General features: G+C 41.7%; 1 protein-coding gene across 1 annotated transcript in view; it reads right to left on the reverse strand.

The window, feature by feature from the left end:
- Window positions 1-965: 965 nt before the first annotated feature.
- Window positions 966-16,069, reverse strand: part of BSPH1 (binder of sperm protein homolog 1) — a 21,891-nt gene continuing 6,787 nt past the window's right edge. The window contains exon 4 of the mRNA XM_016194904.2: window positions 966-1,699. Within this exon, the coding sequence (XP_016050390.1) occupies window positions 1,491-1,699 (209 nt within the window). The 3' untranslated portion in view covers window positions 966-1,490. The remainder of the gene's footprint in view (window positions 1,700-16,069) is intronic.

The raw sequence follows: 16,069 nt of genomic DNA on the forward strand, positions 1-16,069 counted from the left end.
TTAATTACAGTGGACATTTTTCTGTGTGGTTATGTCTTGAACTTCTATGTTGCAAAGCTGGAAGAGAACCAACCAAGGTAAAGCCAGGTCTGAGCACTCCCTGCCCTTAATAGTGATACTCCCCTGAGATCCAATCCCCAAGGGAAAGGGCAGGGCAGTTAAATATCAGCCTCCCTGAAGATGTAGCCATTGTGGAGAACGAGAACTGGGCAGCATTTGTTGGAGCCTCTAGTCACCAAGAAGGCATTTGTCTAAAGTGGAATTGCTGGGTCAGACACTCAGCTCCTGGGCCTCACTGCTATTTTATTTTCTAAATGCCCAACATACAGCAGGTGCAAAGTATTGAATCCATTTGATCCTTGGTGTCTGAGAAGACACTTCCCCATTCATACTCATCATTCTCACTCTTGAACTCACCACCACCTACACCCCAAAGGTTCAGCCTATATGACTTAATTCCCTCCTCCTCCTCCTCCTCCTCCTCCTCCTCCTCCTCCTCCTCCTCCTCCTTTTCTTCTTCTTAAAACAGAAGGCTGGTCTGGGAACAGCATCATGGTTCTGCAAAATGACTTTCCTGCCTCAAATTCAATCCCCAGCTCCACCACTAGCCAGAGCTGTCCTACAGACCTGAAACAAATCTTAGCAATATTTTAATGCTATATCATCACTTTCATTCAAATCAATAAAAAATGGGGGGTAACTAAAATAAACAAATAAAGTCCAGGGGGCAGTTAGTGGCGCATCTGGTTGAGTGAACACATTATCATGAGCAAGGGTTCAAGCCCCTAGTTCTCACCTGCAGGGGGGGAAGCTTCAAAAGCAGTGAAGCTTTGCTGCAGCTCTCTCTCTCTCTTGCTCTCTCTCTCTCTCTCTCTACCTTCCCATTCCCTCTCAAATTGTCTATGTCTCTATCCAAAATAAAATAAAATAAAAATAAATACAAAATACAATGACTTGTGACGGTAGCACATTGTCAAAAGTCTTTATTTGTCAATATATTTCTCAATTTATTTATTTGTCAATAGTATTTATTTGAATCAGTTCCAGAGTCATAGAAGAATGGAGTGGAAGATAACAGCATTGCCTGTGAACACCCTTCTCCACCCCCAAAACAGCAGAGATCCCCTCACCCCATCAAAAATCTCCCCCTGACCTGGACTGTGGGGCGTGAACCCACACAGACACCAAGTCACACACACAAGAGTCCACATGCCTTTCCTCAAGGTACCCAATTCAAGAGCCATCCTGAAAAGGCCAGAACCTTGGTGTGCATATTAAGCCCCACAAAATGCCCCATCAGTGGTCAGAAAACCCCACTCAGAAATCAAACACACAACAAGCAGACAAGCAGGTTGGAGATGAGGGAGGGAAGTCCTCCTTCTCCCTTTCCCCAGCACTTGCCTGATTCTTCCTCATGAACTCAACTAACCCTTTTCTTCCTCCTTCTCTTTCTCCCTTCTCCTCTTCCTCTCCCCTTCCTCCCCACCTCCTTATTCTCCTCTGCTGCCCCCTCCCCCAACTCCTCCCTCTCCTCCTCTCATTTGGTCTGTCTCTCCACCCTCACAGTATTTCCAGACCTTGTCCCTGTTGTAATTCCTGGTCAGGGAGCACCACATCCTCCCTTCCGGGTCCCCATCCGGTGTGCACTCCCAGTAGATCATGTGTCTGAACCAGAAGGGAAACACGCACTTGGCAAAGTCTGCAAAGAAAGAAACAGGATTCCAGGAAAGAATTTTCTGAACCTCTGGGCTCCTGGCTTCAGTTCCTCATATGTCCGGCAGCCCCCCTGCTGCATGCTGCATTGCTGATACTATGGTCTATTTACATAATCATTGCTTTGCCTGAGACCCACCCTGCCTGCAGGGTATTGGTTAATCCCACTTGTTAGAACCTTCGCAACAGCTGCTATGGAAGCTTTCTACCTTAGTGCTCTTTTCTCTACCCCCTCTCCTAGCCATTTTCTTTTCCCACTTGCCGCTTCTGGTTAAAGATATATATAAAGGTGTTGCCTCTGATCAATAAAGGCATTGCATTGCATTCTCGCTCTGCCACAAGTTCCTCGTCTCTCTCTCTCTCTCCAGCAACACTAGACCAGCTTTCTGGCGCCCAAACAGGGACCCACCCCTCGGCTTCACACACAAGCAGCAGACGTACAAATAAATATACGGCCTTGGCTCTCTGCAGCCTCATGTTTTACGAAGGCACTGTGATTCCTTTTTTTCCTCTTATTTTTCTGAGACCTCCTCCACCATGGGTGGCCTTTCTCCTTATGAAGAGGTTTCCCAAACCCTCTACTCTTTTTTCATGAGACAGTTTCTCTGTCTCTGGAACATTTTGCTCTGGGCCACACCTTGGTTCCTCATGACCATGATCGTAGAGCTTAGGAGATTTCCCCTGGGACTTCCTGGACTCCCTCTCCTGTGTCTCCCAAGGAGAAGGGTGACTCTGACTTGTAGAGCCTTCTCCAGTATGCACTGCATTGTGTTACCATTCCACCATGAGTTCCTGGGTCCTCTCATGCATCGCTGAGTAAGCAGAAGCCCAGGTTGGCTCCAGTTGAGTTCTCTCCAACCCAGAAAGCACATGCCCGGGAAGAAACACCCTCACGCTAGCCCAGCACCTATACTGCCATCAGCCAGAGCTCTGGTTTCTCACTGTATCTTCCTCTCATTGAAACAAAACAAACAGATTCTTTAAAAAATAATAATAATAATAAAGTGTATGTGCTGAAGAGCTAGCATAGTGGTTATTCAAAGACTTTCATGCCTGAGGCTCTGAGGTTCTAAATTAAATACCCAGCACCAACATCAACCAGAGCTAAGCAGTGATCTAGTAACAAAAATTATTTTTATTTTTTTATTAAAAATAAAAGGTAAAGTGTACATTTGGGTGATTTTTCAGTATAATCACAAATCTATGAACAAACTATTTATAATGGGCTCACACAGTAAGAGGTCTTTTGTGTTGGGTCAAAATTTTGATGTAGGACAAGGAAGATAACACAATGGTGATGCAAAAGACTCTCATGCCTGAGGCTTTCAGGTCCCAGGTTCAATCCTCAGCACTACCATAAACCAGAGCTGAGCAATGCTCTGCTCTATTTCTGTCTGTTTCCCTCTCACTAAAAAATTAATTTTTTGTAGTCCATTAGCCTGTTTCCATCCTTTCACTTTAAGTCTGTGTTTGTCTTGTTGGATCACGTGGAATTCTTGCAAGCAGTATATAGTTGGGTTGTGTTTTCTGATCCAACCTTCCACTCTGTGCCTTTTAATGGGTGAATTTAAGCAATTGATATTATGAATTAAATGTATTGAAGCACCATTTTCAACAATTTTTTATTTGCTCTGATATATGGCAAGTATTTTGGTGATGTTCTTGTTTATAAGAGGCCTTTTAGAAACTCTTTCAGGTGGTCCACTGGATAAAGCAATGGACTCTCAAGCATGAGATCCTGAGTTCAATCCCCAGCAGCACATGTACCAGAATGATATTTGGTTCTTTCTCTTCCTTTTTCATTAATAAAAAAATATTTAAAAAGAATGAAAGAAAGAATTTTGGGGGGAAGGCTTGGTGATAGTTGCCTCTTTTAACTGTTGCTTGTCTAAAAAGGTTTTGAACCCTCCATCTAGTCTGAATGAAAGTCTAGCAGGATATACTATCCTTGGTTGAAACCATTTTTCACTGAGAGCTCAATAGATAGCTTGCCATTCTCTTCTGGTTTTTAGAGTTTAAGTGGAGAAGTGTGCTGGTAGTTTTAGGGGTTTTTTTCCTGTATGTGACTTTTTGTTTTTCTCTTGCACCCTTCAGGATCCTTTTGTCTTTTTATTTTAATTTCTTTATTAGGGAATTAACGTTTTACATTCAACAGTAAATACAATAGTTTGTACATGCACAACATTTCCCAATTTTCCATATAACAATATAACCCCCACTAGGTCCCCTGTCATCCTTTTTGGATCTGTATTCTCCCCCTGCCACCCACCCCAGAGTCTTTTACTTTGGTGCAATACACCAATTCCAGTTGAGGTTCTACTTGTGTTTTCTCTTCTGATTATGTTTTTCAACTTCGGCCTGAGAGTGAGATCATCCCATATTCATCCTTCTGTTTCTGACTTATTTCATTTAACCTGAATTTTTCAAGGTCTATCCAAAATTGGTTGGAAACGGTGAAGTCACCATTTTTTATAGCTGAGTAGTATTCCATTGTATATATATATATATACCACAACTTGCTCAGCCACTCATCTGTTGTTGGATACCTGGGTTGCTTCCAGGTTTTGGCTATTACAAATTGTGCTGCCAATAACATATGTGTACACATATCTTTTCAGATGGGTGTGTTGGGTTCCTTAGGATATATCCCCAGGAGAGGAATTGCAGGGTCATAGGGTAGGTCCATTTCTAGCCTTCTGAGAGTTCTCCAGACTGTTCTCCACAGAGGTTGGACCAATTGACATTCCCACCAGCAGTGCAGGAGTGTTCCTCTGACCCCACAACCACTCCAGCATTTGCTGCTTACCTTTTCTGATGTATGAAATTCTCACAGGAGTGAAGTGGTATCTCACTGTTGTCTTTATTTGCATTTCTCTGACAACCAGTGACTTAGAACATTTTTTTCATGTGGTCTGGGCCTTTTAGAACTCTTCTGTAGTGAATATTCTGTCCATGTCCTCTCCCCATTTTTGGATGTGGCCATTTGTTTTCTTGTTGTTGAGTTTGGCAAGCTCTTTATATATTTTGGTTATTAAACTCTTGTCTGATGTATGGCATGTAAAGATCTTCTCGCATTCTGTGAGGGGTCTCTTGGTTTGGGTAGTGGTTTCTTTTGCTGTGAAGAAGCTTTTTAATTTGATGTAGTCCCATATATTTATGCTTGCCTTAGTCTTTGTAATTGGATTCATTTCATTGAAGACGTCTTTAAAATTTATGTGCAAAAGAGTTCTGCCAATATTTTCCTCTGAGTATCTGATAGTTTCTGGTCTAACATCCAAGTCCTTGATCTACTTGGAATTTACTTTTGTGTTTGGTGAAATATAGTGGTTCAGTTTCATTCTTCTGCATATTTCAGCCCATTTTTTCCAACACCATTTGTTGAAGAGACTCTGCTTTATTATTTAAATAATAGTCTGGGCACCTTTGTCAAAGATTAGATGTCCATAGGTGTGGGGGCTTACTTCTAGGCTCTCAATTCTATTCCACTGGTCAGTGTGTCTATTCATGTTCCAGTACCAAGCAGTTTTGATGACAATGGCCTTTCACTACAAGTTCAGATCTGGGAGCATGATGCCTCCAGTTCTGTTCTATCTTCTCAAGATTGTTTTGGCAATTCTAGGTCTTTTCTGGTTCCAGATAAACATTTGTAGCATTTGTTCTATTCTCCTAAAACATGCGGTTATGATCCTGATGGAGACAGCATTAAATTTGTATATGGCTCTGGGCAGTATATTCATTTTGATGATGTTAAGTCTTCCAACCCATGAACATGGAATATCTTTCCACTTCTTTGTGTCTTTTTCAATTTCCTTGAGTTGTGACTCATAATTTTCAGTATACAAGTCTTTAACTTTTTTGGATAGGTTTATTCCTAGATATTTTATTGTTTTTGTTGCTATAGTAAAAGGAATTGATTTCTGGATTTCAACTTCTAAATTAATGTTTGCATAGAGGAATACTACTGACTTTTGAAAGTTAATTTTGTAGCCTAACACCTTACAGTATTGCCTGATGTTTTCCAAAAGCTTCTTGCTGGACTCCTTAGGTTTTTCTATGTATACTGTCATGTCATCTGCAAATAGCAAGGGTTTGACTTCTTCTCTTTCAATCCATATCCCTTTAATTCCTTGCTCCTGCCTGATTGCTATGGCAATAACTTTTAACACTGTCTTGAGTAGTAATGGTGGCAGTGGGTAGCCCTGTCTAGTACCTGATCTGAGGGGAGATGCTTCCAGTTTTTCACCATTGAGTATGATGTTGGCTGTAGGATTACTATATATAGACTCCACTATCTTCAGGAATTTTCCATCTATCCCCAATTTTTGTAGTGTTTTGATCATAAAAGGATGTTGTATTTTGTCAAAGGCTTTCTCTGCATCTATTGATATGACCATGTGGTTTTTGGTCTTGCTTTTATTGATGTGGTGAATCACATTGATTGATTTACATATATTAAACCAATCTTGCAGCCCTGGGATAAACCCCACTTGGTCATGATAAACAATCTTTTTACTATACTGCTCTATCAGATTGGCTAGAATTTTGTTCAATATTTTAGCATCTATGTTCATCAGAGATATTGGTCTGTGGTTTTCTTTTTCGGTGTGTTCCTGTCTGCTTTTGATATCAGAGTGATGTTGGCTTCACAGAAGCTTGAAGGGAGTATTGCAGTGTCTTAAATCTTCTGGAAGACTTTTAAAAGTAGATATATTAGGGAGTCGGGCGGTAGCGCAGTGGGTTAAGCGCAGGTGGCGCAAAGCACAAGGACCAGCCTAAGGATCCCGGTTCGAACCCCAGATCCCCACCTGCAGGGGAGTCGCTTCACAGGCGGTGAAGCAGGTCTGCAGGTGTCTATCTTTCTCTCCTCCTCTCTGTCTTCCCCTCCTCTCTCCATTTCTCTCTGTCCTATCCAACAACGACAACAACAATAATAATAACTACAACAATAAAACAACAAGGGCAACAAAAGGGAATAAATAAATAAAATAAATTTTTTTTTTTAAAAAGTAGATATATTAGTTCTTCTTTTAAAGTTATGTAAAATTCATTTGTAAAACCATCTGGTCCAGGACTTTTATTTTGGGGAAGGTTTTTTATAACTGTTTCTATTTAATTAGCTGTGATGGGCCTTTTAATGTTATCTAGTTCCTCTTTACATAATTTTGGAAGTTTGTAGGTATCTAAGAAACCGTCCATTTCTTCCAGGTTCTCTAGCTTGGTGGCATAGAGTAGTTCATAGAAGTCTCGCTTGATATGTTGAATTTCTGCAGTGTCGTAATATCTCTTCTTTCATTTACTATCTGATTTATTTGGGTCTTCTCCCTTTTCTGTTTTGTGAGTCTGGCTAAAGGTTTGTTGATTTTGTTCACTCTTTCAAAGAACCAACATTTACCTTCGTTGATCTTTTGTATGGTTTTCATATTTTCAATGATACTGATTTCTGCCCTAACTTTAGTGATTTCTGTCCTTCTGGTTGCTTTAGCATTCCTTTGTTCTTCTTCTACTAGGTCTTTAAGTGCAATCAGGCTGTTTATTTGTGCTTTTCCTTGTTTCCTAATGTGTGCTTGTATGGTTATGAACTTCCCTCTCAGCAGTGCTTTAGCTGTGTCCCAAATATTTTGATAACTTGTGTCTTCATTTTCATTGAACTCTTGAAACATTTTGATTTCTTCCTTTATTTCCTCTTTGACCCAATAGTTGTTAAGAAGTGTACTGTTGAGATTGCATATTTTGGGAATATTACTAATCTTTTGTTGATTGTTAAGTGTTAGTTTAACTCCACTGTGGTCTGAGAAGATGCTTGGGATGATTTCAGTGCTCTTGAATTGGCTGATGCTGTCTTTGTGGCCTAACATATGGTCTATCCTTGAGAATGACCCATGTGGACTTGAGTAAAATGTGTATTCCAGTTTCTTGGGATATTTGACTCTGAAAATGCCCCATAGTTCTAGTTTGTTTATCCCCTCATTTAACGTCCTTATTTCTTTATTGATTTTCTGTCTGTATAATCTGTCAAAATGAGATAGTGTGGTGTTGAAGTCCCCTACTATGACTGTTTTGCTGTTAATATATTGCTGTAGCTCTTTCAGTAGATGTTTGATGTATTTAGATGAATTCTCATTGAATGCATAGATGTTAATAATTGTTAAGTCCTCTTGGTTGACTGATCCTATGAACATTAAGTAGTGTCCATCTTTTTTTAATTTTGTTTGTTTTAAAGTCTATTGTGTCAGATATGAGAATAGCTGTTCCTGACCTTTTTGTGGGCCATTGGCTTGTATCATAATTTTCCATCCTTTCACTTTAAGTCTGTGTTTGTCTTGTTCAGTTAGGTGGGTTTCCTGTAGATAGCATATTGTTGGGTTGTGTTTTCTGATCCAAGGTTATTAGAAAGCTGAAAGCTGAGCTAAGAACACAACAAGATGAACTAGATACTTTCTACTCTGTGCCTTTTAATAGGTGAATTCAGGCCCTTGACAGGAGTATTCCATGGGCTTCGGGAATGACGAATATGTCCCAAGGACAACTGCTCTCGGACAAGCTCTTTTAAAATTTCTAGCTTCTCCCTAGGCAAAGGCCACTGTTCCACCCAGACAGGCTCTTTAGAAAGCCAATCTAAGCAGGGAGTTTGGTTACGAACAGTGGCAGTTAGTATTAGGGGTCCTGGTTAGATCTAGAAGTCTCGCAGGAGCAGGTGTTGTGCTCTTCAGAGGCATCTGTAGATATTATAACATCAAGAGATTCCAGAAGATCCCTGCCCAGTAGGTTGGTGCTAATATCAGCTACCAAAAGATGGAAGTGTCCGGTAGTCCCTTCTGTGTCTTCCCACATAAGCGAATCTCGTGTGAGAAAGGCTTGGGTCAACCCTCTAACTCCATATAAACAGGGCCCTGGGAGGAGTTCCCAACTCTAGGGAACCTCTGCTGGCCTTAAAATCATCTTTTCTGCCCCTGTGTCAATCAAACATTTAAAAAGAATATTGTCATTTAAAAAGAATCCTTACTGTCATAGTAGAGTGACCTCATTCTAAAACAGGAGTGGTCCACAAAACCTCAGGCTCTGAATTTGCACCATTCAGGGGCATGCCATTTTTATGAAACTTGGACCAACAACCTCTCCTCCAATGAAAACCTTTCTGGCATCTAGGACAAGGTGTTCGTGGCCTCTGGCTCCCTGACTGGAGGCAGGGTTGCCCTGACTGGAGGCGTGGTTGTCCTGACTGGAGGCGGGGTCGTGGCTTATCTGGACATTGGTTACGCCAGTGCCCTTGTTTACCACACTGAAGGCAAGCCCCCTTTTGCTTATGTGGGGTAGCTGCACAAACCTGCGTCATAATGGGTGCCCCATAAGAGCCTGGTCTAAGTTCCTGTGTCTCTAAAATCCAATTATCTGGGTGTTCATGTTTAAGACTGAGGCATGCCTGATGGAATTCTGGTAGCATTCCATCCCAGACAATAGAATGCAGGAGGAGAAAACGGGCTCAGGATTATAAATCTTTCTCTCTAAGCTTGACCGCACCCTGGCAATGAAGTTAGCTAGGGATTCATTGGTTTCTTAGTGAAGGGAGAGAATGGGGACTGAGGCCACTCATGTGGGTGGGGTTAACCTCACCCATGCTTGTGATGCGCAGATGCATAACTGTTCAAAATAACTGGCTGGAAACTTGGCTTCTGCCTGCTGAATTCCGGTTTCAAACTCTCCCGCTCCAAACAGTGCATCAAAATTCCACTCCAGCTGATTCTGAGTATTTCTCTGGAATTGCTTTGAGCATTCATCATGAAAACATGCCTCCCATTGCAGGTAGAGGGGGTCTGGGAGTAGCACGAGCTATGTCCCTCCAATCTTGGGAGGTATTAAGGTGCTGGAGAAAGCCTCGTAAAATGGACTTGGTCCATGGAGCATGAACTCCGTCATGCTTAACTGCCTGATGGAGTTATTTAAGTTCTTTGGAGGAGTATGGATGCCACACCTGAGGGTTTTGTCTATTAGGGGCCACATTTACCGGGAAGGTGCGGACTTGCTTTGAGAACAACGTAGCAGCGGGGGGAGGAGTCATGGAAGCGGAAGCCACCCAAGGAGCAGCAGCAGCAGCCAGAGAAGCTGAACATGCGTCTGCCAAAACAGAACCCTTGAGGCAAAATGCAGAGGGCTCAGGGCGGGTAAGCGCCAAGACAATATCCCTTAATTCTTGTATCTCAGCCTCAAGGTCCCTTAACTTTTTGGCAGGACACCCAATATATATCCTGAAAGCTGCAAACATAGCCAAGAGGATCCACGGTGTGGCCCCAAGTAAAACGTCTCCAATATAGAAAACCTGTCCCATTAGAAAAGAGTAAAGGGTTTGGGAAGCCTCTTCTTAAAATGGGAAGTCTCCCATGGCAGAGAGGAACACGAGGCCACAGAGAGTCAAGCAGCTGTATACTTACCTGCATCTGGGCAGGTCAAGTCCCTGTTCAGAAGCCAGATGTCATGCTGCACTGCGGAGGAGAGAGAGAGGAGATCCAGAGTGGAGAGGGAATACAATTCTTTATTCACGTGGGCACCTCAGAGTTCGGTGAGAGTGCAGTGGTTCGGGCCACGTGGAGGTAGCAAAAATGGCCGCCTCCCGCTATGTGCAGCAGCCCTCATTCACTTAGGTGAAAACTGGGCAAGAGAGATAGGGGTGGAAGAAGAAGGGATTTATAGGGCAAAAATGGGAGTGACGAGCCGGGACAGGATTGGTTGGGAAGGGCACTTCGAGAATATCATATTAACTCTCACGGGAACTGGCACTAGTCTGAGGGGACAACTTGGTGGAACAGGCACTCCGAGAATGTCTCAACTCTCGCGGGAACTAGCACTAGCCTGAGGGGACATCTGCACAGCATCCCTTCCTCTCTTTCTTCCTCTAGTAGGCCAATAACACAAATGTTACTCCTTTTGAGATCATCCCTTATGTCTCTGTTGTTTTCAGTGTCTCTCAATCTCTTTTTTAGCTCTTTTATATCCTTCTTAGTGTTCTCCAACTCATCCTCTGTCTGGCTAATTCTGTTTTCTACTTCTATTAATCTGCTTTGCCTTCCCTCAGCTTCCTTCTTCAACTCAGTTATTTTTTACCTTGTTCAGTTACAATATTAACTTGTTCTGTTAGTTGGCTTTTTACCTCAGCTATTTCAGCTTTCAGTTCTATAATTAACTCAAGGTAGCTAGTATGTTACTTGAGGGTCTCATCTGTCATTTCCCTATTTCAGATAGCCTTTTCCCCCATAGCTGTCCTCACTTCTGTGATTAATAGGTCAATTACTGTTTGGACATTTTTATTGTCTATAATTGCTTCTGGCAAAATATCAATGAAGCCAAATGTTGGTTCTTTGAAAAATTAAATAAAACTAACAAACCCTTAGTCAGACTAAAAAGGGAGGGGGTGAGGGAGAAGACTCAAATAAATAGAATTGTAAACGATAGAGGAGATATCACTACAAACACCACAGAAATCCAAATAACATATGAAGCTTCTACAAACAACTAGATGCCACCCAGCTAGAGAATCTGGAAGAAATGGAAGAATTCCTAGAAACATAAACGCTTCCAAAACTAAACCAAGAAGAACTACAAACTTAAACAGGCCAATCACAGACAAATCAAAACAGTTATTAAAAACTTTCCCAAGAACCAAAGTCCAGGACCAAATGGCTTTACAAACAAATTCTACAAAACTTTCATGAAACTATAATATCTATGCTTTTAAAGCTCTTCCAAAATATTGAAGAAACATTCCCTTCCACCTTCTATGAAGCCAACATCACCCTGATAGCAAAAGCATATAGGGACACAACAAAAAAGGAAAACTACAGACCAATATCTTTGATGAACATAAATGCTAAAATATTGAACAAGATCCTAACCAACCAGATACAGCAGTATATCAAAAAGATTGATCATCAGGACAAAGTGGGATTCACTCCAGGATTGCAAGGCTAGTTCAATATCCATAAGTCAATCAATGTCATTTACCACATCAATAAAAGAAAAACCAAAAACCACAGGATTATCTCAATAGATGCAGAGAAAGCCTTTGACAAAATGCAAATGCTCAAAACACTACAAAAATATGGGAATAGATGGAAAACTCCTCAAGATAGAGGAGTCCATATATAGCAAACCTACAGCCAGCATCATACTCAACAGACAGAAGATGAAAGCATTCCTCCTCAGATCGGGGACTAGACAGGGCTGTCCATTATCACCGCTACTCTACAACATAGTATTGAAAGTTCTCGCCATAGCAATCAGACAAGAGAAAGGAATCAAAGGAATACATATTGGAAGGGAAGGAGTCAAACTCTTACTATTTTCACATGATAGGGTAGTATACATAAAGAAACCTAAAGAATCCAGCAGAAAGCTACTGGAAATCGTTAGGCAATATAGCAAGGTGTCAGACTACAAAATCAGTGATATTTCTTTATGCAAACACTAAATCTGAAGAAAAGGATATCCATAAATCACTGCCATTCACAGATACAGCAAAATCAATAAAATATCTAGGAATAAACCTGACCAAAGAAGTGAAAGACTTGTATACTGAAAACTATGAGTCCCTATTCAAAAAAAATAGAAAGTGATACAAAGAAATAGAAATATGGCCCATGCTTGTGGACTGGAATTAATATCATAAAAATGAATATTCTACCCAGAGCCATATACAAATTCAATGTGATACCCATCAAAGTTCCACCAAGCTTCTCTAAGAGAATAGAACAAAACCAACAATTGTTTATCTGGGACCAGAAAACACATAGGATCCCCAAGACAATCTTGAGGAAAAGAAACAGAAATGGAGGCATCACCCTCCCAGATCTCAAACTATATATATTTATAAAGGCCATCATAATCAAAATAACCTGGTACTGGAAAAATAGGTAGACAGACCAGTAGAACAGAATTCAAAGCCCAGAATTAAATCCACACACCTATGGCCATCTAATTTTTTATAAAGGGGCCCAAATTATTAAATGGAAGAAGGAGGCTCTCTTCAATAAATGGTGCACTGGAAAAACTGGATTGAAACATGCAGAAGAATGAAACTGAACCACTTTATCTCACCAGAAACAAAACTCAACTCCAAATGGATCAAGGACCCAGATGTTAGACCAGAAACTATGAAATACTTAGAGTAAAACATTGGTGGACACTTTCCCTCCTAAACCTCAAGGGCATCTTTGATGATACAAACCCAACTTAGGAAGACTAAAACAAAAACAAATTAATGGGACTACATCAAAGTGAAAAGCTTCTTGACAGCCGAAGAAACCATCATCCAAATAAAGAGACCCCTCACAAAATGGGAGAAGATCTTCACATGCCATACATCATACAAGAGACTAATCACCAAAATATACAAAGAGCTCAGCAAACTTAGCAACAATCAGTAGCTAATTAATATGAGAGAGGGAAATCAATTGTATGTCTCAAAGTTTCTCAAAAGACAAACTGAATCTTTTTAATATATAGGCTATGTATTTGATATGCGGACTCTCTCAAAAGCCTAGACCAAGTAGATTAGAAGCTTCCAATAGCACTGCTATATACAAGATACTGGGTACTGTCCAGCAAACCATAACAAAGGGACTTTTCAAAGTTAACCCAATTAACAAATAATGTGATGATAATATTAACTATTGATTGTCTTTTTGAACCCTAAGATAGCAGGAACCTCACATCTTCACTATAGAGCCCCTACTTCCCCCAGTCCTGGAACCCTTGGATAGGGCCCATTTTCCCGTATGCATCTCCCAATCCAAACCAAATAACATTGCATCCGCCGATCACAACCTAACCAAAGCAACGATTGCTACCTCAACATGCTTCACCTCAGAATGTATCCAGAGACTTCACGTGTGGAATGACAACCCTTCAGCTTCATTACTCGGGTGAGACCTTTCGTTTAATAGTACACTCTAATTTCATCTCAGGTAGTTCACTTTCTAACAAAGTCCCATAACCTAGATATACACCAGTTTCTATGAGAGAGAGCTTATGTGCACACATATCCATAAACTACTGCAAAATATATACCTGAAAGCAGGACTACACTAGAGTTTGCAGTGAGTACCTCCCTAACACTTCCTCTCCACTATTCCAAGCTTGGGATCCATGATTGCTCAACAAATTGTTTGGCTTCAATTGTTTGGCTTCAATTTTCTCTCTTTCCAATCACCAGGTTCCAGATGCCACCAGGATGCTGGCTAGGCTTCCCTGGATTGAAGACCCCACCAATGTGTCCTGGAGCTCAGCTTCCCCAGAGTCACACCCTACTAGGGAAAGAGAGAGGCAGACTGGGGGTATGGACCGACCAGTCAACATCCATGTTCAGCGGGGAAGTGATTACAGAAGCCAGACCTTCTACCTTCTGCAACCCTCAACGACCCTGGGTCCATGCTCCCAGAGGGATAGAGAATGGGAAAGCTACCATGGGAGGGGGTGGGTTATGGGGATTGGGTGTTGGGAATTGTGTGGAGTTGTACCCCTCCTACCTTATGCTTTTGTTCACTAATCCTTTCTTAAATAAAAAATTAAAAAAAAAAAATCGGTAAAACACTTTCCCACATACACCTCAAGGACATCTTTGATGAATCAAACCCAATTGCAAGGAAGACCAAAGCAGAAACAAACCAATGGGACTACATCAAATTGAAAAGCTTCTGCACATCCAAAGAAACTATTAAACAAACAGAGAGACCCCTCACAGAATGGGAGAAGATCTTCACATGCCAGACATCAGACAAGAAATTAATCACCAAAATATATAAAGAGCTCAGCAAACTTAGCCACAAAAAAGCAAATGACCCCATCCAAAAATGGGCAGAGGAAATGAACAAAACATTCACCACAGAGGAGATCCAAAAGGCTAACAAACATATGAAAAACTGCTCTAGGTCACTGATTATCAGAGAAATGCAAATCAAGACAACACTAAGATACCACCTCACTCCTGTAAGAATGGCATACATCAAAAAGGACAGCAGCAACAAATGCTGGAGAGGTTGTGGGGACAGAGTAACCCTTTTACATTGCTGGTGGGAATGTAAATTGGTACAGCCTCTGTGGAGAGCAGTCTGGAAAACTCTCAGAAGGCTAGACATGGACCTTCCATATGATCCAGTAATTCCTCTCCTGGGGTTATACCCCAAGGACTCCATAACACCCAACCAAAAAGAGGTGTGTACTCCTATGTTCATAGCAGCACAATTCATAATAGCTAAAACCTGGAAGCAACCCAGGTGCCCAACAACAGATGAGTGGCTGAGAAAGCTGTGGTATATATACACAATGGAATACTATGCAGCTATCAAGAACAATGAACCCACCTTCTTTGACCCATCTTGGACAGAGCTAGAAGGAATTATGTTAAGTGAACTAAGTCAGAAAGATAAAGATGAGTATGGGATGATCCCACTCATCAACAGAAGCTGACTAAGAAGATCTGAAAGGGAAACTAAAAGCAGGACCTGATCAAATTGTAAGTAGGGCACCAAAGTAAAAACCCAGTGGTGAGGGGTAGGCATGTAGCTTCCTGGGCCAGTGGGGGGTGGGAGTGGGCGGGAGGGATGGGTCACAGTCCTTTGGTGGTGGGAATGGTGTTTATGTACACTCCTAGCAAAATGTAGACATATAAATCAGTAGCTTTCCTATTCTTTATCCCTCTGGGAGTATGCCCTAAGACAACAGGAAACTTCCACTTCCTCTATAGGGAGAGAAAGATATCATAGCAGAAAAGTCCCTGCCCCCAGTGCTGTGATACTCCCATCGGGCCTTGAACCTAGACAAAGCAGACACCCTCTCCTATGAGCTATCTCCCCAGTCTGTGATAAGACATTTTCTTTCTATTTATTTTTCTTCCTGTTTTATTTGATAAGACAGGGAGAAATTGAGACAGAGAGGGAGATGGAGAATGAGAGAAGAAGAAAGACCAAGAGACACCTGCAGACCTGCTTCACCACTCATGAAGCTTCCCCCTTGTAGGTGGGGACCAGGGGATGGGGTGAGGGGGGGTTTGAACCCAGGTCCTTGCACATGGTAATGTGTGTGCTCAACCCGGTGCACCACCACCTGGGCCCCAAAAGGTATTTTCTTTTTCCTGAGCATCAGCAATCCTTCCCCTTCTTTGGCCAAACAGTAAACATACCCTTTAACATTTGTGTCTGTCTGGTATGTCTGCTTATTGCATCAGAGGCCAGAGAGAATTCTGGCAACAGTTCTGGAGCGACACGTGCTGACAGCTGCCAATGACCTACATACCCAGCACAGCCACACACAAGCAACTGGGGGCTGCCTGGTCTGAGGAAACCTCAGCCGCCCCCCCCCCATCTTGGAA

The sequence above is a fragment of the Erinaceus europaeus genome, chromosome 2 (genome assembly GCF_950295315.1).
Source record: "Erinaceus europaeus chromosome 2, mEriEur2.1, whole genome shotgun sequence".
Classification (NCBI taxonomy): Eukaryota; Metazoa; Chordata; class Mammalia; order Eulipotyphla; family Erinaceidae; genus Erinaceus; species Erinaceus europaeus.